This window comes from Cavia porcellus, unplaced genomic scaffold (genome assembly GCF_034190915.1).
Source record: "Cavia porcellus strain 051 isolate PalLab524CR breed Dunkin Hartley unplaced genomic scaffold, mCavPor4.1 scaffold_1, whole genome shotgun sequence".
Lineage (NCBI taxonomy): Eukaryota > Metazoa > Chordata > Mammalia > Rodentia > Caviidae > Cavia > Cavia porcellus.
Genome location: NW_026947484.1, coordinates 239,994,854 through 240,017,714, shown reverse-complemented (window position 1 = coordinate 240,017,714; position 22,861 = coordinate 239,994,854). Strand labels below are relative to the sequence as shown.

Below are 22,861 nucleotides of genomic sequence, written 5' to 3'. Positions count from 1 at the left end.
CAGAACACTGATGCTTTGTGTGAGGGCCTATCACTTTGCTTGTTTGTTTTTGATGCCAGGTCTTGCTGTGTAGTATAGGCTGACCTTGAACTCAGAGTGAGCTGCCTGCATCAGCCTCCAGAGTGCTGGGATCACAGGTGTGTGCAATCACACCCAGCAGAACACTGACACACTTAAATCACTATTGACTGTTCCATTTATTAAAATACTGAGTAGAAGCATTTTTTATGAAATGAAGACTCTCATAACTTAAAAAAAATACCTTTTAACTAACTTTAGAATCTATCCTATGACGAGGGGTATTGGGAGTGTACATAAAGCTTGCGGGAGCCTAAATGCCAAGTAAACTGAGTAAAAAATAGTACTTTGTGCTGGACATGGTGGTGCACACCTGTAATCCCAGAACTCAGGAGGCTGAGGCAGGATTGCCACAAATTTGAGGCCAGCCTGGGCTCCACAATGAGTTTGAGGCCAGCCTCAACTGTGCAGTGAGACCTGTCTTTAAAATAAATAAGTAAGTGAATAAATGCATGCATTAGTAAACCACCTGTGAACATACTCCCTTAGGAGACCTCTGTTTTGGGGGCAGAGTTTAGGTTTTGATCCAGACACTGTTTCTTCAGTGTTTATATTTCTTACTCCAGCTTTGCAGTACAGGGTGACGCCGTTCATGGCGGAGAGCTGGGCACACAGGTAACACATCCTCCTTCCCGTCATCCTCTTTCCGTCCCCCTTCATCTCCTAATCCCCTTCCCTTGGAGAAAGCTCTGTCTCCTTCCTTCCTAGTGTTACAGGCAGCTGAGCCAGTTAGAAATATTATAGGCCGTCAGCAGGGCTGGGCCCTCAAAGAAGCCGGCACAGAGGACCAGATGTCTGGTGACCTTGGAGGGGACAGACACCTCCTGCTGTGGGTCAGATCTCCAGACAGAGGGCAAAACAAATGCAGCCACACCCTGCAGTGTAATCCTTAGGGATTAGGTCTGGATCACCTTGAGAGGCAGGAGTCACGTCCCAGGCCCCTATAGGGAGAGTCACTGCGAAAATGTCTCCTTTTATGTGACTTGCTTCCCCCTTTGTTCCCAATTTAATCAATTTTACCTGAGCTATTAATCTTACTGGCTAAACATAGCTTTGTCTCACCTCAAGCCCCTCTGCCTTGTGAGCTCCGGTTCTCCCCAACTTCAGACCCGGCTCACCTCATGGCTTTACTGCCAGAACCCCTAGAAAAGACAGACCCTGGCAACCCACTCGGACCCTTCCGTCTCTCTCAGATGTTAGCTTTCTTTCGCTCAATAAGTATTTCTGCTCTTAACCTCCGTTGTTCCTAAAATTCACTCTTTGATTTTAGAGAGCAGGAACTCATCCCGGACATAGAGCAGGTCGGGGTTTCATTCCCTGTATCCCTGTATCACGGGGGTCCTTTACAGTGGTCAGCGCTTACACGTCCGGTATCTCATAGAAGGGAATCACACGATATTTAAGTTTGCGTATCTGATTTATTTCACTCAACCTTATGGTCTCTAGATGCACCCATTAAGTACAAAAAGGCCAGTAAGTACAGGAAAAAGCGTTCAACATTGTTGCTCATTAAAGAAATGCAAATTAAACCAGTGCTGAGAGTCTCTCTCACTGGGAAAGACTGGCTGTCATCAAGAATCAAATAACAAACGCTGGCGGGCCTGTGGGAGGAAAGCAGCCCCCTCTCCCTGTGTGGGAGTGTAAGCTAGTGCAACCACTCTGGAAATCGGTTTGGAAATGGTTCTTAAAAAAACTAAAATTACAGAGCGGGGGATACAGTTCAGCGGCGCGGTGCCTGCCTGGCAAGCACGAGGTCACGAGCAATGCCTAGATGTCCAGAGCCCTGGGTCAGTCCCCTGCGCCTAGTGCCTCAGCCTTGCTGGGCCCCAGGTCCTGGGGGGCCGTTGGAGGCCGGGTGCGCGCAGTGGCCGTGCTGTGTCCTGGCTGCGTCCTCCACCCAACGCGGCCTGCGCAGTGGGAGCCCTAGAGAGAGACGCAGGCCAGGGCGGATCCCGCCCCACTCGGGGCAGCCGGCCAGGCCTGAGGTCAGTGTCCAGCCCTGGATGCACCCTGAGCTCCGAGAGGACCTGGCGCCCTGGACTCGGGAGCTCCCTGCACCGCACCCGCCTGGCATCTCACGCTGAGCTGAGAGCCCCAGCCCCTGCTCAGGTCCCCGCTGCGTTGTGCAGCCCGAAGGGAGCAGAGCCGCCAGAGGGGACACAGGCTCGAGCAGGGGCCCCGGTCCTGGGGTTCCCGCTGCACCACCGGTTCCCTGCGCCCCACGCTCCGCCTTGGCCCTCCTCCTTGCCTGGCCCGTGCTGAAAGTGGCCCTTCCTTCTCTTTGTAAAATTCGGTGGTAGTTACCCAGAGGCAGGGGTCTCACGGTAGCGCACACAGGCACATGGCCTGCTTCGATTATTTTCACCCCTCCGTTGCCCCTTCCCGCATCCTTTCCTTTTTTCCAGTATTCTCCTCTCTTGATACCTTCCAGTCTTCTTTTTAAAAAATCTTTCAGATTCTACATGAGAGAAAACAAGCAACATGTGACCTTCTGGGCTAACTTTGCTTCGTATGAACACTCCATTTCCTATAGATGACGTGATTCCGTTCTTCTTTCTTTATGGCCCAGTAATATTCCCCCATGGGCATACACGTCTCCTTCACCCATTCATCCGTTGAGGGGCATCTGGGCGGTTTGGATCTAGCGGTTTCCCTACTTTTAGCACTTTGAGGCACCTCTATCCTGATTTCCGCTGAGCCTGTGTTCACTTACATCCCCGGCAGGGTAGAGAGTCCTTTATGGTCACTTCCACAGCAGCAGTTTTTACTGTTTATATTCTTCATGATCGCCACTCTGGTGGCAGGAAATTTCTGCAGTTTTGAGTTGCATTTCCCGAATGACTTAAAGATGTTAACCACTGCCGCCCCCAGAAGTGGGACTGAACTTAGGGCCTTTACACTGAGAACCACATCCCACCCCTCTTTAGAATATTTTTTCAGACGTTCGCACCAAATCCCTCCTCAGCTGTCCAGACTGGACTCAAGCTTGTGGTTCTCCTGCCTCAGCCTCTCGGGTGCTGGTATCACCGTGTGAGCCTCCCCGCCAGCTCTGCACTTCTCCTTTTGAGAAGAGTCCGTTCAGTCCCTTTGGCTATTTATGAGGGGTGATTGGTGGGAGTTCTTAGGTTAGGATTTTTGCATTCTTTGTATACTTTAATATGAAGTCTCTGTTGGCAGAATAGCTGGCACAGGATTCCTTCCATTCTGTCTCTTCATGTTAATGATTTCCTCTGCTGTGCAGAAGGTTTTCATCTGATGGCGTCCCATCTCTGGAGTTTTGCTGGTTTCCTATGCTGTTGGAATCCGACTCAGGAAGTCTTTGGCTGTGCCCGTGACTTTGAGTGACCTCTGCTTTCTTCTAGCGGTTTTGAAGTTTTCAGTCCTGGTTCTTTGATCCATTTTTGACTGCTGTTTATACTGGGTAAGAGATAGGTATCTCGTTTCCCTGTCTGAATGTGGGTATCCAGTTCCCCAGTACCAGCTGTCAGGGGGGCCGTCTTCTCTCCAGTGTGCGCTTCCGTGCTCTCTGTCAAGGATCAGATGGTCACGGTTGCGTGAGATTCGTCCTGTGTCCCCTCCTCTAGTCCCCTGGACTCCCCTCTGTTTCCATGCCAGCTACTGCGGCTTAGTAGTAACTAAAATTTGGCATCCTGACGCCTCCAGCCTTGTTTTGCTCAGGATTGCCTTGGCTACTTATTCTTCTGTATGAATTGCAGGGTCTTTTTTCTAGTTCTGTGCAGAGTGTCACTGGAATTTAGATGGAGGTTGCAATGAATTGGTATATTGCTTTCAGTAATAAGTATAGCTATTTACAAAATATCAATTAGTAGTTCTATGGTCTGCCCTGTGGGTACAGCTTGTCTGATCTTATGACTGCAAGTTCAGAGATGTCTCATTTCCCCAAAAAGATGCCAGAGTTCCAAGTAGGGAACACATATATAGGTACATGCACACATAAGATAATATGTGTTAAATTTGAATTTCAGATAAATGATGAATAATTTTCTGTGTGTCAGTGTATTTTGTATTTTATCTGCAAATCCTGAAGTCCAGGGAGGGGAGGTGACCCCATGACAGGTGACACAGGATTCCGGCCAAGGACTCCCTGCACCTCACAACCTTCCAGCCATGGTGTGGGGTCACGCACGGCTGCTTTCGGGTGTAAATGGTGCAGGAGGAGGGAAGGGAAGGATTTGTCCCACCAGAAAAGCAAGAGGAGTCGCCCTGCAGTAGCCTGCCTCTGTGCACACCCTGGGGCAGCCGTGTCTGGGGTGGGTCGAACTGGGTTAGCCTGTGTGGGCACAGGATCCCCAGGTATCTGGTCATGGGGTAGCCATGAGTGTGTTTGGGGCTGAGATTAAAATTTGAATCTGCCGACTGAGAGAAGCAGATGGCTTTCCAGTGTGGGTGGCCCCAAGGACAAAAGCTGATCCTCTGCTGTCCGGCTGCTTCCAAGCCACACGACAGCTGTCTTCCCTCTGCTGTCAGACTTGGGCTAAAGCGTTGGCTCTCCCCAAGTCTTAAGTCTGCTGGCTTTTGGACTGGAACAAGCCAGCAGCCTTCCTGTGTGTCTTGATGACTGCAGATCTTGGGTCTGGTCGGCCTCCACGATCATGTGAGTCACTTCCTTATGATACACACACCCTATTGGTTCTGTTTCTCGGGAACGCTGACTAATGCAGTTCCCTGGGCCTTATGGCAAATGCATTTTCTTGGGCCCTCGTCGGACCGACTGGGTCGGAAGCTCTGGGCTAGAACCAGCAACCTGCATCCGAGCAAACCCTGCCGGTGCCTCTGCTGCTCACTAGAGGCTGAGTGAGACGTGCAGCTCTAACAGTGAACATCGGTGTTGGCTGAGGAAGCCTGAAGCCCTTAACTGAGTTTTCTCATCAAGTTTCATTGAGCACCCAATTTGGTGTGACCAGTATATAAGCGGGCGATGAAAACGTGCTTCTCTGTATAGCTTGCGTGAGTGTGTGAGTGACAGATGAAGGCAGACACGGTCTCCAGGCTTCCCTGGCCACACCATGCTCCTCTACGTGCTAGGGGCTGGCCAGGCTTCATCAGGCAGCGTTGGGACACCGGAGCATCCTCCAGTCATGCAGCTGGGGCTGGCTTTTAATCTGCTGGGGCTCTCACTACGGCACTCTGTTCTCCTCTGTGCCAGGTATTTTGTTCCTAAAAGTTTCTGTCACCCCGTCTGAGCCCACCAGCCTAGCCATGGGCTCACTCCGCATGTGGCCGCGACCTGGCGGACGGCAGCCGCGTGCTGCCCAGGACACGGTGGCTTCCCCCGCCCCATTTCTGTACTGCTTTCATCCAATCTCTCACCTTCATAAAGCAATGCGGATTTTTGTTACTTAGGTTTTTATTTGGTTGGGTTTTGGCTTTTGGGATTGTGTCTCACTGCAGCTAGGAGTTCAGGCTGGTCTTGGACTCCCAGCAGTCCTCTGCCCCAGCCTCCTGAGTGCTGGGATCACAGGTGTGCACTGCCACGCCCCTTCCCCTTGGCACATGTGGTGTGGACCTGATCCTCCTGCTTCCTTGAATAGGACCTGGTGTTGCTATTCAAGTCTTTCTAAGGACCCCTGTTTCGCCGTGTAAAATGCCCAGCACTCCTCAGCGAGTCCCAGGTCTGTCCCTGGCTCCCACAAAGCCGTCACAATCCCATCTCCCCATCCCCACGGCCACTGGCCTGCTGCAGGCCACTCTCTCCCACAGCATCGCCTCATCCATCTCCCACCCAAAAACCAGAATGATTTTTTAGGACACAAATCTCAGGATCTTACACTGTATTGTCTCCAAGAGCTAGTGACAAAATACACTGACAGAGCAGCTTAAACAACAGAAACTCATTCTCCCAGCAGCCCTGGGAGTTCGAGGTGCCCCAGTGCCGGCTCTGGGGAGGCCTCCCTCTGGCTTGTGGTTGGCTGCTGTCTCTTGGTGTCCTCCCGTGGCCTTTCCCTGCACAGGTGCTTTCCTGGTACCTCCTCCTCCTTCTCAGTAACACCAGTCCCACTGCGTTAGGGCCCCACCCTCGGCCGTAATCACCTCCCAGGACCCATCTCCTAATACAGTCATGTATTAGGCAGCCAGGGCTCAGCGTCTGAGTTCCGAGGGGCCCAGTTCAGTCTGCTGTCACTCTCAGGACAGGACAGAACAGAATCTTCCGCGTGGCTGACACTCCCCGCACAAGCACTCCTGGCGGTTCCCTGGTCCCGTCTCCCCACGTTTCTTGCTTCCCACACCTCACACACGCAGGCTCTCTGTTCTGGGCCCTCAGTGCATGCTGCTGTGTTTTCCACCTGAACACTCCGTGTTCTGCCTTTCCTTTCAGCCCACTCCCTCAGCCTGCAAAGTGCCCACTCGTTCCTCAGAGGACAGCTCACACCTTCATTGCCGAGTGTCCCTGGAGGCCAGCTCCAAATCACAGCCGCACTAAGATTTCCTCTGCGCGTGCCTCCCTTCCTCTCTGCTGTGTAACAGCTGTCTTGGTTTCTTTCCCATTGCTGGGACCAGGTGCCCAACACTCACAAGTTAAAGGAGAAAAGGTTTGTTTTGTCTCACAGTTTATAGAGGTTTCAGTTCACTGTTGGCTGGTTCCAGGGCAGAGGGACACGTGGAGGAGAGACAGCCCGCCACACGGCAGGCAGGAAGCAGTTAGACCTGCTTTTCTTTTCTTTCTTTTTCCTTTTTTTTTTTTTTTTTTTTGGTCTTTTTCGTTTTTATGGGTACCAGGGATCGAACTCATGACTGCCTCCTTGCAAGGCAGGCGCTTATGCTGCTGAGCTAAATCCCCAGCCCCTAGACCTGCTTTTCTTTTTTTATTCTATCCTGGCTACAAGCCTATTGGCTGGCTGCAGAAGACGGCTTGACAGCTCTCACTGAGTGCCGGACAATTGCTTCAGCATCAGTTAAACCAACCAGGCCTCCATGCAGTGATGTGCACAGGGCTGGCTCAGCTGCTTTTCTCTCTCCCACTGGCTCTGAGCAATGTAAACAGGACTAACTGAGGTGCCACTGTGTGATCTTTGAAGCCAATGGGCCATTTTCCCTATAAATGGTTGAGCACAGCAGGTCGGCAGAGACGCATATTTCCAGGTATGTCAAGTGGGTTTCAGCCTCAAGATGAGCGGCCACGAGCTCCCAGGGCAGAGAAGTTCATATATCAGAAGCTGAAGTAATAACTTCCTAACATTTAAACGCTACCCCAGCTGAGTTATACAGGCTGCTCGCTCTGCCTTCCCGTCTCTGCATATTGCAGAGCTGCTTTCTGGTCCCCTAGCTAAGCCCAGCTCGCCTCTCAAGCAATTGCCACCATCCTCACTGTCACCCACCCTTGAGCCACTTCTGTCTTCATGACTTCACAAGTTCTGGGAGAGGCCCTGGATCAGGCCTTTTGTTCCTGAATCCTCACCCAGACTGGATGTAGGATGCTTTGGCTGCCCATAACTATAAATATGTCTTAGGGTCTTATTCTCACCATGGGTGGCCCTGGAGATGGTAGATTGGAATTAACTCGTCAGGATTCCAATACCTTTTCAATGAGTTTACAAACATAATCTTCCTGGATGCAGGAGGATGGGGGAGGGTTACAATATTTGGATTACAGTAGTTGATGCCACCTAGACTCCGTAAATCCATCTTCAGAAATCCATCACCCACACCCAGAACTGTGTGATAAACCAGCCCGTGAACTCATCCAGTTCCACACATCCAACACACACAGCCATGATCCAGTCCCTTACCTACGAGCATGTGAGGCTTTGGGGGTACCATAGCAACAGCCTTGCCATGAAATCTTCAACTGTATAATTAATTGCTTAATTCTTCTCTCCCTCCCTGGATGAAATCAGCAAGACAATAGGAACCATACTTATAACATGCACTGCTGGCCCTCTGGCACCTAGCACGATAGAGTTTACATACTGGTTGCTGTGAAAACAGTTGTTTAAAGGCATTCACAGAAGTTGAAGGTAGATTCCACATACTAAGAAAAGAACCAGTAGTTACCGATAATGTAACATCCGTCTTTCTGTGACCATTTCTAACAGGGAAGTCAGGCTGGTACCCAGCATATTATCTTGCCCCCTCTTGGAAATTGTACAAACGACTCTAGCTGAAATTTCAGGGGTGAATGGTAAAGTTCCATCACTTCCCAAATTGCTCAATCGTGGGAAATTGTTTTCAAAAGTGGCTGAAGCGATCCATCCCCTGCTTCTTTACAGCTGGTTTTTTATTCTTCTTCCAGCCAGGAGACTCTTCTGCTATTTCCTCTTCAGCTGAACTAACCTTGTGACCTGCTTTGGCCAGCAGAATTGGGGCATGGTGGACACAGATGTGGTGGCACATGCCTGCAATCCCAGCAGTCCAGGAGTCTGAGTATGAGGGATGCAAGTTTGAGCCTAACCTGAACAAGTTACAGAGAACTTGCCTCAAAATAAAAACAAAATAAGGAGCCAGGAATGTCGCTTAGTGCAAAGGCCCTGGGTTTAATCCCTGGTACTGGAAAGAGAGAGAGAGAGACAGAGACAGAGACAGAGACAGAGACAATAGTTTACTGGAAGTGATGTTAGTTGAGATCTGTGCCCTGGTGCCCTGTCCCTCAAAAGTCCTGGTAGCACCTCTTGCACTCTGGGAATACAAGAGCGCTGCCTAAGAGAGCTGATCAGCCCGTGGAGGAGAAAGGCCAGCACTGGCTTCCAGACGTGAGCGTGAGACCCGCCCCGTCCTCCCTGTCCAGCAACTCTCCAGCCAAAGCTAGTCACAGAAGAGAGCCTAGGGGAGACCAGTGGAGAAGTTGCCAGGAGTGGGAAAGGGGCCCTTCTGAGTGCTGGTCCCCAGAAGGCGGGCGGAGCGTCGGTTCTCCTGGCTTCCTCCTTCTCTCCGCAGCATCCCTTTCTTCCCGATTTCCTCGCTGCCATACTCATGGTGACTCATCAGAATCCTCCAAATTACTGCGGTTTCTGCCATAGATCCAAAGCAGACAGAGTCACGGTTCTCAGCAAGAACTGTGTGTGCGGCTGTGATGGAGTCTGGAGGTGGCCGCCTCTGCTCGCCTGAGACGTGAGGCTCCCCGGGGCGGAGGCTGAAGGCAGACCCCGCTGTGTTCACCTCAACTCCTGTGCTGCCCGCCGCTTCCAAACACGAAGTCAGCCCAGGATTCGTTCCGGTACAGAGCTCCATCCTGTGCCACAGTCACAGAAGCTCGTGATGGGGACCTGTAGTGGCTTCTCCAATCACTGTGCTGGTGATTGCGTCACCACACAGTGAGGTGCCCAGGGTCCCTTCCAGGCTCCTGTTACCTTGGTCAAAGAACTGGACGGGACAGCCCAGAAGTGCAAAAGTTTAATTGTATATAGACAGTAAAATAAGGGGAAAAAAGTGCTAAAGAAATGATCAAGGCATCGTGTTGGGGAGAAACCAAGAACATGCACCCCCGCATGCAGAGCAGGCCACTGCAAAAATGAGAAAGCGGTGGCCACAAGATCAGTTTTTAGATCTTTTTTTACATCCGATCTGGGCCATCCCACTCAGGGCTTGAAGCTGCTTTTTGCGCGCATCCTGGATGTGACTTGACAGCTCTTGGTGACTGAGAAGCCGCAGTGGATTATCTAACTGACACATCATGTCCCACTCTCCAGCCTCAGTGCAACATTATATTGATACAGGGGAATGAAACTCCTGACCTACTATGTGAGGTACAAGTTCAAGTTCTCTAAAATCGAAGAATGAATTTTAGGAACACAGGAGGTTAAGAGCAAAACAATATCACCAAAAAAAAAAAAAAATTCCTTGTAAAATCGCAGATGTTTAGCAACAGGAAAAAGATAGGAATTTAACCAAGTGGAATCCTACAGAACTAAAATGAAGCAGCAAGCCCTACATGTGTGTCTGCATACCCTGCTGCAATAGAGAAGCGAAGAGTACAGAATGAGCAGGTTTACTGAACTGAGGACGAGGAAAGGAGCATACAACCCGTGGCGGCTGGGCTGGCTCCCTTGACTGGATACAGAGTGGCAGAGGATTCTATGACCTCTGATTGAAGTGGCACATGGGGCAGATATTGATGATGTGAGAGGAGCCGATTGGAATTCTCTGTGCGTGCAAACAGGAAGGAGAGATGCTATTAGGGCTGAGGAAGAAGCAGGAAGTGGTCAACATTCCGCTCTGGCCTCCACCACGTTAGACCACCGCCATGATTGTACAGTAATTTACACTAGGGCAAAAACTTTTCAATGTGTTAATTAAATCCCAAAATAATGGTCATTGCAAAAACACCAAGTTGCAGAAGTTATATACAGTGTGACACTATTCATGTAGCAATTAAAAACACGCAAAACAACCAGACATTCTTATACGCATATGCCCTGGACATGTGAGCATATTCAGAGGAGAGAGGCTGGGAACACAAGGGGCTGGGCGCCACAGACTGGTCCGCAGACAGAACTCTGAGTGGCAGAAGCCCATTTTGGCTAACTCTGCCCTAACTCTGTGTATTGCTGTGTACAGAGCTGGCTAGGTTAATCCTTTACCCAGTCAACTGGCTTCACGTAATGCAAATGGGTCTAGGGGAGGTGCTGATCTGTATCCTTTGAAGCAATGCAACAGGTCAGTGCTGCCCTGCTGGTAGGCCCCTACCACCGAGCCTGAGCTAGGCTGAGAGACCCCCACTGTCAGCTGAGACTGAGGCTGGATCTCGGAGCAAAAGGGCCAGATATCAAAGCTGAGATAACCAACTGAAAACACAAGCTACTTCCTCGAACTGAGTTATGCAGATTCCTCCACACTTAGGGGCTATCTGCTGCCAGAATCCGGTAACTACTTCTGTATTCCTCTCTCGCAGATTGCAGAACTGCTGTGTGCCTCCTACTGAGCCCTCCTGGGCTTCCTGCCACTCTCACACTCAACCTCAGACCACTCCCTCTTCACAAACCAATAAAACCCGGCTTGGCTTCGGCCAGGGACCTTCTTTCCAGTTGGCCACCACGCCCACTGGTCTTAGGACCCCTTGGCTCCCCACAACTGCAGGGATGTCTTTGTCTCTTTATTCGATCCCTGAGTTGCAGTGATTGGTAGATTGCAATTACTTATGAGAATTCCAGTAACTTTTCCCTATGATTACAAACACAACCCCCTCCAGACCGTGATGAGGCTGGAGCAGGCTTTCGGTAAAGATCAGGAGGGCAGACTGGCAAGCTGCAAATTCAGAACTGTCCTTGCAGCTTAGAGATCAGATCCTGCAGAATGGCAGGCCAGGGTTCTACGTTGCAGTCTCGAGAAGAATCCCCACTTCTTTTTAGGAGAACCTCAATCTTTGCTCTGAAAGGTTCTTGCCCTAGTATAAATTACTGTACTGTTATGGCGGTGGTCTACATGGCGGAGGCCAAAGCATGAAGCCTACCACTTCCTGCTTCTTCCTCAGGCCTAATTGCATCTCCCCTTCCTGTTTTTGTGCACATAGAATTCTAACTGGTTCCTCACACTTCATAATATCTGCCCCGTGCACCACTCCCGATCCGAGGTCATAGAACCCTCTGCCTCTCTGTGTCTGGTCGAAGGAGACAGCCCAGCCACATGGGTTGTGTGCTTCTTCCCACATCTTCAACTCAGTAAACCTGTTCATTTTGTACTTTTTGCTTCTCTGTGGCACCACCGTACTCTTAACAGCTCTTCAGGCCATTAACTGATCAGACAAGGCCTACCCACAGTATAGGGGGTAATTTGCTTTACACCAAGCCTAATGATTTAAGTAGTCACATCTGGGAAAAAATAAAACAAAACAAAAATAACAGAAACCCACGACAATATTTAGATTGGGTTTTGACCAAACATTTGGGCATTACAGCCTAGCTAAGTGCAAACGCAGGGCTAGCCACCAGTCCCCAGTAAGAGTCAGGGGCACCGAGTCTGCTGAGTGCTTCCTTGCCTGGCAGCAGTTCACATGCATTGCTGCAAGTGAAACGCTGGCAACACTGGCGGAGAACGGTGTCCTTGCGCCCCATCGGGAGAGGACTCTCACTGGAGTCTCGGGAAGAGCAGTTTCTCTTGCATCTGGCTCTTTCCAGATTGGTCCCACGAAGCTTTGCCTTTAATGAGTCTGTGCTGGAGTTTTTCCGCTGTAACAAAACACACCTATTTGGTCCTGTCAGTCCTCCCCATGGCCATCAAAACTTGGAGTGGTCTCGCAAGCCCCTGACACCATCAGATGCTCAGATCTGGACCTGGCCAGCCTCTCAGTCCTGCATTGCCCCATACCTACCTACCACACACCTGAGTATGCTGTGCCGCCCCGTCTCCACGTCTGGAATGCCCTCCTTCTTTCCTCCTGTCCTGGCTAACTCCTAGGCAACCATTCAGGCTCAGGTGGTTGGGTTGCCCGTTCCATGGAACAAGCCACACCAAACCACAGTGGCTTGAGACAGTAATAATTTTGGAAGTTGTGTCAGACAGTCCTCCCTCCCTCGGGTTGGCCAAGCCGTGTGGGTGAAGGTTCTGATGGACCCTCCCACACAGGAGCAGGGCAGGTGGCCACAAACTCGAGCTTAGCCGAGGCAAACGGCTGGGGTGCAGTTTCCTTCTGTGCAAGCTTCTCCACAGGGCTGGTTGATACTCGGAAAGAATGGCAGCTAGTTGCTAGGAAAAACTACTCCAGAGGGCAAGTCCCAGTTTACAAGTCCTCACCAAGCCGCGGTGTGTATCACCCATGTCATGTTGATGGCCTGGTGACATAGCCAGTGCCGGGGTCCAGCTCAGCCATCCCAGGAGGAGACTGCAAGCAGGGGAACCCTGCGGGTATCCTTCACTGGGACCACTGCGTGTAGTTCACCACTTGTGCTCCTCAGCCTCTTTGGGCCAGGACCGGGCTCAGCCACCGCAGCACTAGCCACACTGGACCAACTACCCGCTGTGCTGGCCGGGGCCTCCCTGTGCTCACGCCTGGCCCAGAGTGCATTTGCAGGGTGAGTGACACAATGAAAGCAACAATCAGGGTCCCTGCCAGGTTCGGGCCTGTCCCTGTGCCATGTAGTTCCTCTGGGCATGGTGAGCACACCTGGATTCCAGCACTCTGGGAGACTGAGGTAGGAGGGTCCCAAGTTCCCCCACCTGGGGGAACTTAGTGACGCCCTGTCTCAGGATGACAAAGGGTGGGGATGTAGATAGAGTCAAAGTCCTGAGTTCAGTCCTAAGTACCACCAGATGGAAAAAAAGTTCCATCTGGCTGTGGCGAGGTAAGCATGCTCTATTCTTAACTTCTCTCAGGCTGGCCAGTGAGGACCTAGAGGGAGGCCCCTGGCAGGCAGGAAGCACCTAACAAACATCAGCGCAAAGAATGAAGGCCTGAAGCGGTGCAGGAGAGAATGTGCCGGTGAGCACCGAGATCTCCAAGCTAGGAATGCAGCAGGTCTGTCTTACTCCTTGTGACCAAGCTGAGCAGCTAGCTCAGAAGCCCGCACCCACTCCAGATGAAGCAGTCTCTTCAGAGCTGTCCAGGGAGGTGTGCTGTCTCTCTGGTTAGGCCGGGCTGGACCATGTTCTTAGGAAGAGCACTTCTTCTGGCCTAGGAATGCTCCGCAGCCAGGTGTGCCTGGGCCAGAACCAAGGCGCTCCCCAAGAATGTGTCCTCTGCTCCCCACGCTCCTGGTTTCTGAGCTTTGTTTCATAATAGAGGCTCTGTCTTGTTCTATAAATAGCCACAGATGCAGTTCAGTGGTAAGTGTGACCGTATGGAAATCCACTGTGGATGGGCTCCTCCCTATTGCAAAATTCTGACATCATACGGGAAATGGAAGTAAACGATCCGTGGGGTAAGCATTCTGATTAGATCATTGGCTTGGAAGGCTAAAAAAGGGAGAGAGAAACCTCAGCTTGCGGCCCCACTAGACAGGCCACCGGGGTGCTGACCGGCTCCCCACAGCCGCTGGACCTTCCCTGGGTCGCCCCTTCTCCACTCAATCCTCAGATCTTAGTGTAAGCAACTCACATAGAAGAACAGCTTGAATAGTAAAACTAAATAGAAAGATGTTTTCCATTTTACAGGAAGAGCGGAGTATTATTTTCAACAGGTAAATTCTCCCCTAGTCCACTGAAATGAAATCCACCCGGCTCAAGGGCTGCAGGCCAAATGCAGCCGCCCCTCTGCGCTGGTGCTGGACAGTACGGCGGCTTCTTTTCAAGTCCTGACCTCCAATGGCTCATGAGGATGGCGCAATCTCCATGTCCTTGCAGGCGCTGCCACTACCTAACGTCTTACAAGGTCACGCACCTGCGGGCCTCTGTGACGCTGATTCTGCCTCTCATTTAACCAGTGGGGAAACCGAGCCCGGACAGGGTGATTTGCTCGAGACCACGGACCTAGGAGGTGGGAAGGCTGGACAGCGGCTCCTCTGGCCCCAGCCTGAGCCTCACACCCCGCCTCCCTGCGCTCTGGCTGACTTAATAAATGTACACGTGATTTCTGCATATGCCCTGGAGCTGGCAAGCCTTCGCTGGGGTGGATTTTGTAAGTGGCAGCACTTACGTAACCGTGAGTGGGCCTGACCTCCCTTTCTCTCTGCCCTCCCATTCCTCTGGGCAAACGTCACCTGGTGCTGTCACCTGGCAAACCCCAGTGCAAAGCCTCTTGCACTTTTGGGCGTCTACCTATGGCCACTTCTTTCTTCCCATCGAGTGGCCCGTTGGAACCTTAACCCACACAGGAGCTGTTCCAGACGGGACGAGCGGGTCTGTCTTCTAGAAAGGTTCTGCTTGCTACTGAAGCTCCCGCTGAGCCGCCACCTCAGGCGTGCAGCTGCGTCGTCCTCGGGTCACAGCCTCACCGCAGCCGGCAGCGTGCACATCTGCTCTCGAGTTCACCCGGGCAGCGTGCCTTTGTTTCCCTGCTCTCTCCCTCAACCCTGCTCACTCAACTGAGCAGAGAGCACTGAGGCTCTCGTGATACTTCCTGAGTAGAATCAATAGCCACCACTTTGTTACAAAAATTGGAGGGAGACCTAGGTTTTGATTTTTTTAAAAAAGGAAAATAGATCAAGTCTCCAAGTCTGCACAAAAGTCTGCAGCGCAGCCTCTTCTGTGCAGGGCCACGCTGCCTAGTGTTGGGGTAAGAGCTGGCCCAGGGGTAGGGCTGGAGGGGAAGTGGGAGGAGGCCAGAGTCTGAACTTCCCCAGGCTTCGTTCCTCCAGGGGTCTGAGCCTAGTGGAGTCTAGCGGTGAGTTTAAGACAAAAGGAAATCCCACAGGCAGAGATGGGAAGACCAGCACACTCCCGAGGGCGCCCTGGGGCGACTCTCCTGAGGTGTGGGCTTCTGGAGGACAAGCCAGGGGCATTCTGGAGCAGTGCTGACCAATGAACACATAACATGAAGCCCGGGTGTGCTTTGACATGTTCTAGTTCTCACGTTAAAAGTGTAAAAAGGAGCTGGGCGTGGTGGTGCACATTTCTAATCCCCTGCACTTGGGAGGCTGAGGCAGGAGGATTGCTGTGAGTTTGAGCCCAGCCCGGATACACAGTGAGTTCAAGACCAGCCTGAATTACATAGTGAGAGCCTGTTTCAAAAAAACCCAACCAGACAAAAATATAAAAATGTGAAAATAATTTGCGACCAATATCCAAATGTACCTAACACATTTAAGAAGCTAGCCACTAGATTCAGAATCTTACCATTTGGACTTGTAATCAATGTAAAAACCGTCAGTGAACTATTTTGCATGCTTTTCCATCTAAGTCTCTGAATTCTGATGTTTATTTGATGGTTACAGCGTATCTCTGGTTGCTAAATTTTCATAAAATGATCTATATTTAGATTTCATAAAATTTCCAGCTAAAAATGTAAGTTGTTTGAAACACACGTATGTTTGCCAATAACTGAATTGAACATCAGTTTTCAAAACTAATTAAAATCAAATAACATTAGAAACCCAGTTCCTCTGCGTCCCTCGTGACGTTTTCAGCACGGCACAGCCTTCTGTGATCAGCGGCTGACGTGCAACCCCTGCTTTACAGTGAGCAGGCCCGGTCTGTTCCTGGCTGTTCCTGGCTGTTCCTGGCACAGCACCGGTCTGTTCCTGTTCCTGGGGAAGCACGGAGGTCAGCTGGGGGTCCTTGTGCGCATCCGCAGTGTAATAAGTGAGGTGGGTGCTGCCTCCTCCTTCCCCTGACGATCACAGCAGCCCCCCCCACCAAGGGTATTTTCACCCTTGTCACTCTCAGCTGTAAACCCCAGAGAGCTAGATTCCACAGCTGTACGACTAGGCTCCTCCAGATGAAACAGGACGGCCAGTTCTAGGAAAACCTTTCCACTTTTAAAGCTCACTGCAGCCAGATGGAAGCCCTAAGTTTTTCTTAGAGACATTAGCTACTCTTTACATCAGAAAACAAACAAACAAAAATTAATGACTAAATGGCTTCAAGGAATGACTAATACTACACTGTTGGTTCCCAGGAGATTTCCCAGGAACCTAATTTTTACTTCGGACCATATCAGAGTACCTAACAGTGGCTTTCTTAACTTGGAAACAATCAGATGACTTGGAGGTTAAAGTTTTACATTTGTGTAATTATGATTAGAGGGAATAAAGCACATTGGCTTGTAAATTAGTGAGATTATGTGTATATATGAATTTTTAGGGACTCTATAATTATGTTTTCAAAATCCTGTGCAAGATTGTAAAATAAAAATGATTAAAAAGCACTTGTTTCAAGCTAATTTTTTACCATAATTTTTCAAGAAAAAGAACCCACAGAGGTTGCCACAAGGGGGCACTAAAATCTAGTGAAAATGTCAATTTCTGGTCTTGGAGGAGTGGGGAGTAATTTATAGGAAATACCAGGAAAAAAAGCAAAAAACAAAGGGCAAATCCAGTTGACCTCGGGGCACAGATTTCTCTCTCTTCTTTTGAGAGATAATTTCTCTCCCTGATGTGAATGTTGCCTGTTACACATTGAATCTACGTTCATACAGTGAATTATTAAAATGAACTGCAGAACTGAATTTCCTTGCTGCCTTGCAGGAAAAGCACACTGTGGAGGGTGAGGGAGGGAGGGGATTGTCAAATAAGCCACCCTGTTTGGAAAAGTTTATCCTCAGTGTCATGGTCTTGGAGGCAGCCAGTCCCACAGGGCTGTCAAAGTATCCTGAACAAAAAATGAGTATTGTGAAAAGAAGTTGCCACAGAATTCAAGTTTTTCTATTTGTTTATTTTGGCATATTTATCAACTATATTTTTAGCAGTTATTTTGACCTAGAGACTCAAACTTGGAACATCTTTTATAACATGTCTAGCAATCAGGAAGGGAGTACATTTAATCCTTTATCCTGATTCTTTAAGGTTTTTTTTTTTCAACACATGGTGCAAAGCTTTAATTGTTCTAAATTTTCTTAATTTTAGAAGCTTAAGGATGCAGCCAAGGTTCTCAAGCTATATTAAGATCAAGGAAGCAGTCTGAACAATGCAGTCATAAAAAGTTTTGACAAAAGGAAGAAAAATAGGTGAAGATAAGATTTTTCTAGGAGACTAACTTAAAAAAAAAAAAAGATTCAGATTGAAACCTAAACGGTGACTTAAACAAAATTATCCTTTGGTCTGCGGAACAGAAACAGAACAGAACAAGAAGCTGGGGCTCAGAGGGAGCTGGTGCCGGTGGTCTGCTGCCCCTGGGCAGCTCCACCCGCCAGCCTGGTGTTTCCATCTTGGCACACGAATTTTACATGAGATCGGATTTTTGGCTGTGTGGGTTAGGTGGCTGGGTGCTAAGTAGAACCCGGGGCTGAGGACAGGCACCCTTAGGAAGCACCGAAGAGTACTGAGCATTTGGGTTCACTCTCCTCAGTCATTGGCTTGCTTATTTATTTCTGAGACAAGGTCTTGTCATGTTGCCCAGGCTGACCCCAAACTGGGCTCCAGCGGTCCTCCTGGCTCAGCCTCCCCAGTCCTTCGGTTACAGGCAAGAGCCAACACACCTGCCACTTACCAAATTCTTGCAAAGAGCTCTAAATATTATGCTGGGTCTTCTAGACGCTGAGAGGAGACAAAACGCTGCCTCTCCTCAATAACTCGGTCCAGAAAGCAACACGAAGATGGGAGGCAATGGCCTAGGCATGAGTGGTGCAGCTCTCTCTTGCTTTTTCAAACTGGGAAATATCTCAAGTCTCCTACCCCGGATGTAGCTTCCTGCTTAGTAGGCATTTTAAAGCCTCCATCCGGCAGCCCCGCCAAGACGTTCCCTGCTCACCCTAGGTCCAGCTCTTCCCACCTTTCCGCTTTGTCCCTCCTTCCCCGCTCCTCCCCTGCCCGTCTCTTCTGACCACTGCAAGGGGCTGCCCTAGGTTGTAAGCCAGAGGTTGCTGCCGAGCCTCCTGCAGGGCACCGGGACGGACTAGGTAAGCCCTGAAGGGTCTCTGTGGGCCGGAGGTCTAGCACCTACCACCTGGCCTCGTGTCCCCACCCCACCCCCGCACCGCGCTCCTTTTGTCTCAGCCCGCGCGCCGCACAGGCCCTCTGGTTCTCTGCCGCAGGCAGTTCTCTGATTTAAAGACCAGGATCAGACTTCGTGAGGCAGAACCGGCCACCCTGGCCGCTTCCCTCAAACCCCGGCCTGAGTGGGGGCCACGCGGCGGCGAGCAGCAGGCCTGAGCTGGGGGGCGACCAGGCCCACCCACTCCACAGTCCGCCCTCACTGCACGGGTTCAAAGTCTGAGCTGCCTTTAGGTCAGAACCGAGTACCGGGTGGGCACCAGCACCCAGGAGGAAAAGAAAGAAGGAAGCCTTGTGGCCTGGAAACAAAAGTGCGCTTGTGCGGCTGCTTACTTGAAAACAGCCCCGCGAGGGGCCGCCCCTCCCGCGCAGGCCCGGCCGCGCCGCCCTGCGGGGGAGGAGGGAGGCGCCGACGCCCACAGAGCCCCGCCCGCGCCGCAGGCGCCCGCCCAGACCCCGCGGGCTCCAGGCAACCAGATCGCCGGCCCGGCGCGCCGGAGCCGCCGCGAAGGCGGGGACCTGGGTGGCGACACGGCCCCGCAGGCCCGGCCGCCGCGCAGACTCCGCAGCTGCCGCCGCCGCTCCCAGCCCGGCGGCCTGCGCCGTCAATCACGCTCGCGGGCCCCGCCCCCGGGCCGCGGCGGGCGGCCAATGGGAGCCGAGATCCGCAGAGATGAGCTCAGCCGGCTGGCTTCCCATTGGGCGGCTATATTAAGAAAGTGGCCGGATTCTTTAAATAGCGGGCGCTAGGGCCGCAGCCCGCATCTGCCACCGCAGTCCGCCAGGCGTCGGCGGCGCTCCTACACGAGAGGCCCAGCGCGGCCGGCACAGAGCGAGGCCGAGTCCGCGGCGCGAGCCGCTTGTGCACAAAGCCGCGCGCGGGGAGCGGCCACCCCCAGGGCTGCGTGGCCGCTGCTTGGCGCGCCCTATGCCCCCGCGCCCCCGCCGCGGCATCCCAAGCGCAGCGTCCCAGCGCGCCGCCGCGGGGCCCGGGCGCAGCTAGCGACCCCCGCCAGAGCCAGCGAGCGAGCGATCGCGGAGCGGCGAGCCGGGGCCCGCGGCTCCATGGCGGCCATCCGCAAGAAGCTGGTGGTGGTGGGCGACGGCGCGTGCGGCAAGACGTGCCTGCTGATCGTGTTCAGCAAGGACGAGTTCCCTGAGGTGTACGTGCCCACTGTCTTCGAGAACTATGTGGCCGACATCGAGGTGGACGGCAAGCAGGTGGAGCTGGCGCTGTGGGACACGGCGGGCCAGGAGGACTATGACCGCCTGCGGCCACTCTCCTACCCCGACACCGACGTCATCCTCATGTGCTTCTCGGTGGACAGCCCGGACTCGCTGGAGAACATCCCCGAGAAGTGGGTGCCCGAGGTGAAGCACTTCTGCCCCAACGTGCCCATCATCCTGGTGGCTAACAAGAAGGACCTGCGCAGCGACGAGCACGTCCGCACCGAGCTGGCGCGCATGAAGCAGGAGCCCGTGCGCACGGACGACGGCCGCGCCATGGCCGTGCGCATCCAGGCCTACGACTACCTCGAGTGCTCGGCCAAGACCAAGGAGGGCGTGCGCGAGGTCTTCGAGACGGCCACGCGCGCCGCGCTGCAGAAGCGCTACGGCTCCCAGAACGGCTGCATCAACTGCTGCAAAGTGCTATGAGGCCGCGCCTGCCCGCCTGCCCTGCCCCCGCGAGCCCGGGGTAGGGGAGAGTCACACCCTGGGGCCCCACCGCACTGCCTGGCGTCTGTGGGCGGCCCAGGCCGCGATCTGCTGTTGCACGGTGGACTGGCGTGGGCGTCGGGCGCCCCCTTCCCTGAGTCTGCGTCCGGCTGTGCTGCACAGGCCCGGGCGACCCACCGAGTGCCAAGGGGTTCCCGAGCATCCTTTCTGAAGAGCCAGGCCTCGAGTGTGTGGCCGCGTGTGCGTTCGACTCCCCCGCTCATTTGTTTTTACCCCACCTCCGCCGCTGGTCCCAGGGGCGCGAGGGGTGCCGACGCGTAGCCGCGCCCCATCCGCGCCCCATCCGATGTCGCCTGTAACCAGCGAGCGTGTGCTGTCCCCTGCCTGTAACATAGACCCAGGGAACTGCGGGAGGGAGGGCTGGGGAGGAGGGGAGGGTGTTACATAAATATAGATATAATTTTATTTTCGGAGGTAAGATGGTGGTGTTTAATGGTGGTGGCGATGGGAGTGAGCAGAGCGCCACAGAAGCCCCGGCCCGGGGTGGATCAGGCGCCCATCCAAGCATGAACCGGACTTGGCTGTCTTTCCGACCCCTGGGGCTGAGGACGCGCTCCCGGGAGCAGCCCCCAGCGAACCCCTCACTTGCCTGTGGCCTGCAGGCGCTGCCGGGTTGATTTTTGCCATAGCGAACTTCCGTGCCTGTCCTACAAGTGGAAATTGTTGGGTCTAAGAAACTGTTCCTTGATTTATTTAAAGGCTAAAAACTTTTTGTTGTTGAAAGAATTCTTTGCACAATTGTTTCATTGTCTGACACTTAATGCGCTTGTCATTTGCATAAGACAGTCGCATTCTGACCACACTTGTATGCTGTAACCTCATCTACTTCTGATGTTTTTTTTTAATGATGACTTTTAAAACAAAGGGGAAAAACCCACTGATTTTTGCTTTGTTTTCTTGAAAAAAAAAAAAAAAAGGGACAACACTGTTTTGTGAATTTTTATTGTCCTCTGGGTAAAGGAAGGTAACAAGTATTGGGGTCTATTTAAAACTTTTTTCACAAGGCAGTCTCTACAGCTCTGTAAAATTTTCTCTGCATCTTAGTTCAGAGAGTAGACCTCCCCGCTTCCTTTATCCTCCCCCTCTCCCAGCCCAGTGGTACTTCTACTAAATTGTTGTCTTGTTTTTTTTATTTTTTAAATAAACTGACAAATGACAAAGTGATGAGCTTATGATGTTTACATAAAAGTTCTATAAGCTGTGTATACAGTTTTTTATGTAAAATATTAAAAGACTATGATGATGACATTTATACATGGCTCCTGTGGTCTATAACTGAAAAAACATGAGTTTGGGAAAAGGGAAAAATTCTAGGTGATGCCTTTTCTTGGCAGCATCCAAATTTCTCCTATGGCAAATACGAGCTTGGAACTGGGCGTCGAGGGTCAGGTGACTGTTGGAGACAAGGTGGTCTTGCCACATTCCTGGGGGAAGATAAATGGGTAATTCGGACACTCAGAGCAAAAAAACCTTAGCTCTAATTATTGGGGACTCAGTCCAATTAGGTAAAGCCAAGATCTTGGTTGTATTTCGTCTGTCTTAGAAACACTATTTAAGTCTCTTCTAGGGGTTTCATCTTAAATTTGACGATGCCTTGTTAGGCAGATCCATTCCTGGGTGGGTTAGACACTGACTCTGAGATGCAGGTGGTTATCTTTGGGACTGGAGCTGCTGATTGGAAGAAGTGGGAGAACGCAAATAAAAAGCTGATTGTTTTATTAACTTTTCATCTGAATGTGGGAGGATCTTACAGGACAGTACTGTGGCTGCTCTAAGTGGTAGTTATTTAAAAACTAGAGCGATCCTGTTTAGAGCCTGTTTAGAGATTCACGCAGTCTCCTGAGTGGTCCTCAGGCCTAGACAGGCTGCTATGTACCTGGCAACCACATTAAACCAGCTGCAGGTGGTCGGTTCACTTGCTGGCTCCCAGAAGCTTCTAGGGAAAGGAGTACAAGCCTCTCTCACCTGCCCCAGAAGTGTGGTTTTTGTCTTATGAATGAATCTGCACTTTCTGGGTTTCTAGCACTCAGTGGCCCCCCTCCCCTCGTCCTTAACCAGGGCCCATGACAGAGGAGGTCTCCTTTGAAGTCCCGTGCTTCAAAGCTGAGCCTTCTATTTGCCTGTCTTCTCCACCCCGAAGAACTTTTGTGAGTGAAGAAAACCTGGTTGAAGGCGACCTTTCCCCCACTTAGACATGTATTAACAGGCCTGGCCCCCAGCTGGGCCCGTGCCTGGCTGCTGACCGAGGGGGATTGTCTGTGAAGGGCTGGGCTACCTCATCCTTCCCTGCCCTTTGGTTCCCTTCACTTCTTTTTCCCTTTAGAGACTAAGCTGCTCCTTGAAAACAGCTTTTACTTGCAGGGCTCAGAGCTAGCAAATCCCTTAGTACCAGGGCGTGCAGGACTCCAGCAGGAAGAGCTCAGGCTTGGGCCAAGTGCCCGGGCCTCGAGGCTGCTGCCAGCCAAGGCCTGGAGACAGGATCTCTTCAAAGGGCCCTCTCTGGGTTTCTTCCTGACTCCAATCTGCTGGTGTCTAGAGCTGTCTGTTCCTTATATTCTGGGGAGACAGCTACC

General features: G+C 51.8%; 1 protein-coding gene and 1 long non-coding RNA gene across 2 annotated transcripts; both read left to right on the top strand.

The window, feature by feature from the left end:
* The first annotated feature begins 4,543 nt into the window (after nucleotides 1–4,543).
* Nucleotides 4,544–10,641, top strand: LOC134471861 (uncharacterized). Its single transcript, XR_010041569.1, has 2 exons — nucleotides 4,544–4,693; nucleotides 8,330–10,641. It is a non-coding gene; the product is annotated as an uncharacterized LOC134471861 (long non-coding RNA).
* Nucleotides 10,642–19,302: 8,661 nt separating this feature from the next.
* On the top strand, nucleotides 19,303–21,540 carry Rhob (ras homolog family member B). Its single transcript, XM_005008523.4, has one exon. It carries the CDS (start codon nucleotides 19,617–19,619, stop codon nucleotides 20,205–20,207), a length of 591 nt encoding a protein of 196 aa, XP_005008580.2. The 5' UTR covers nucleotides 19,303–19,616; the 3' UTR covers nucleotides 20,208–21,540.
* The last annotated feature ends 1,321 nt before the right edge of the window (nucleotides 21,541–22,861 follow it).

What these genes read in the sequence shown, in the direction of transcription:
- Rhob (XM_005008523.4), top strand. Translation starts at nt 19,617, where the DNA reads ATGGCGGCCATCCGCAAGAAGCTGGTGGTGGTGGGCGACGGCGCGTGC.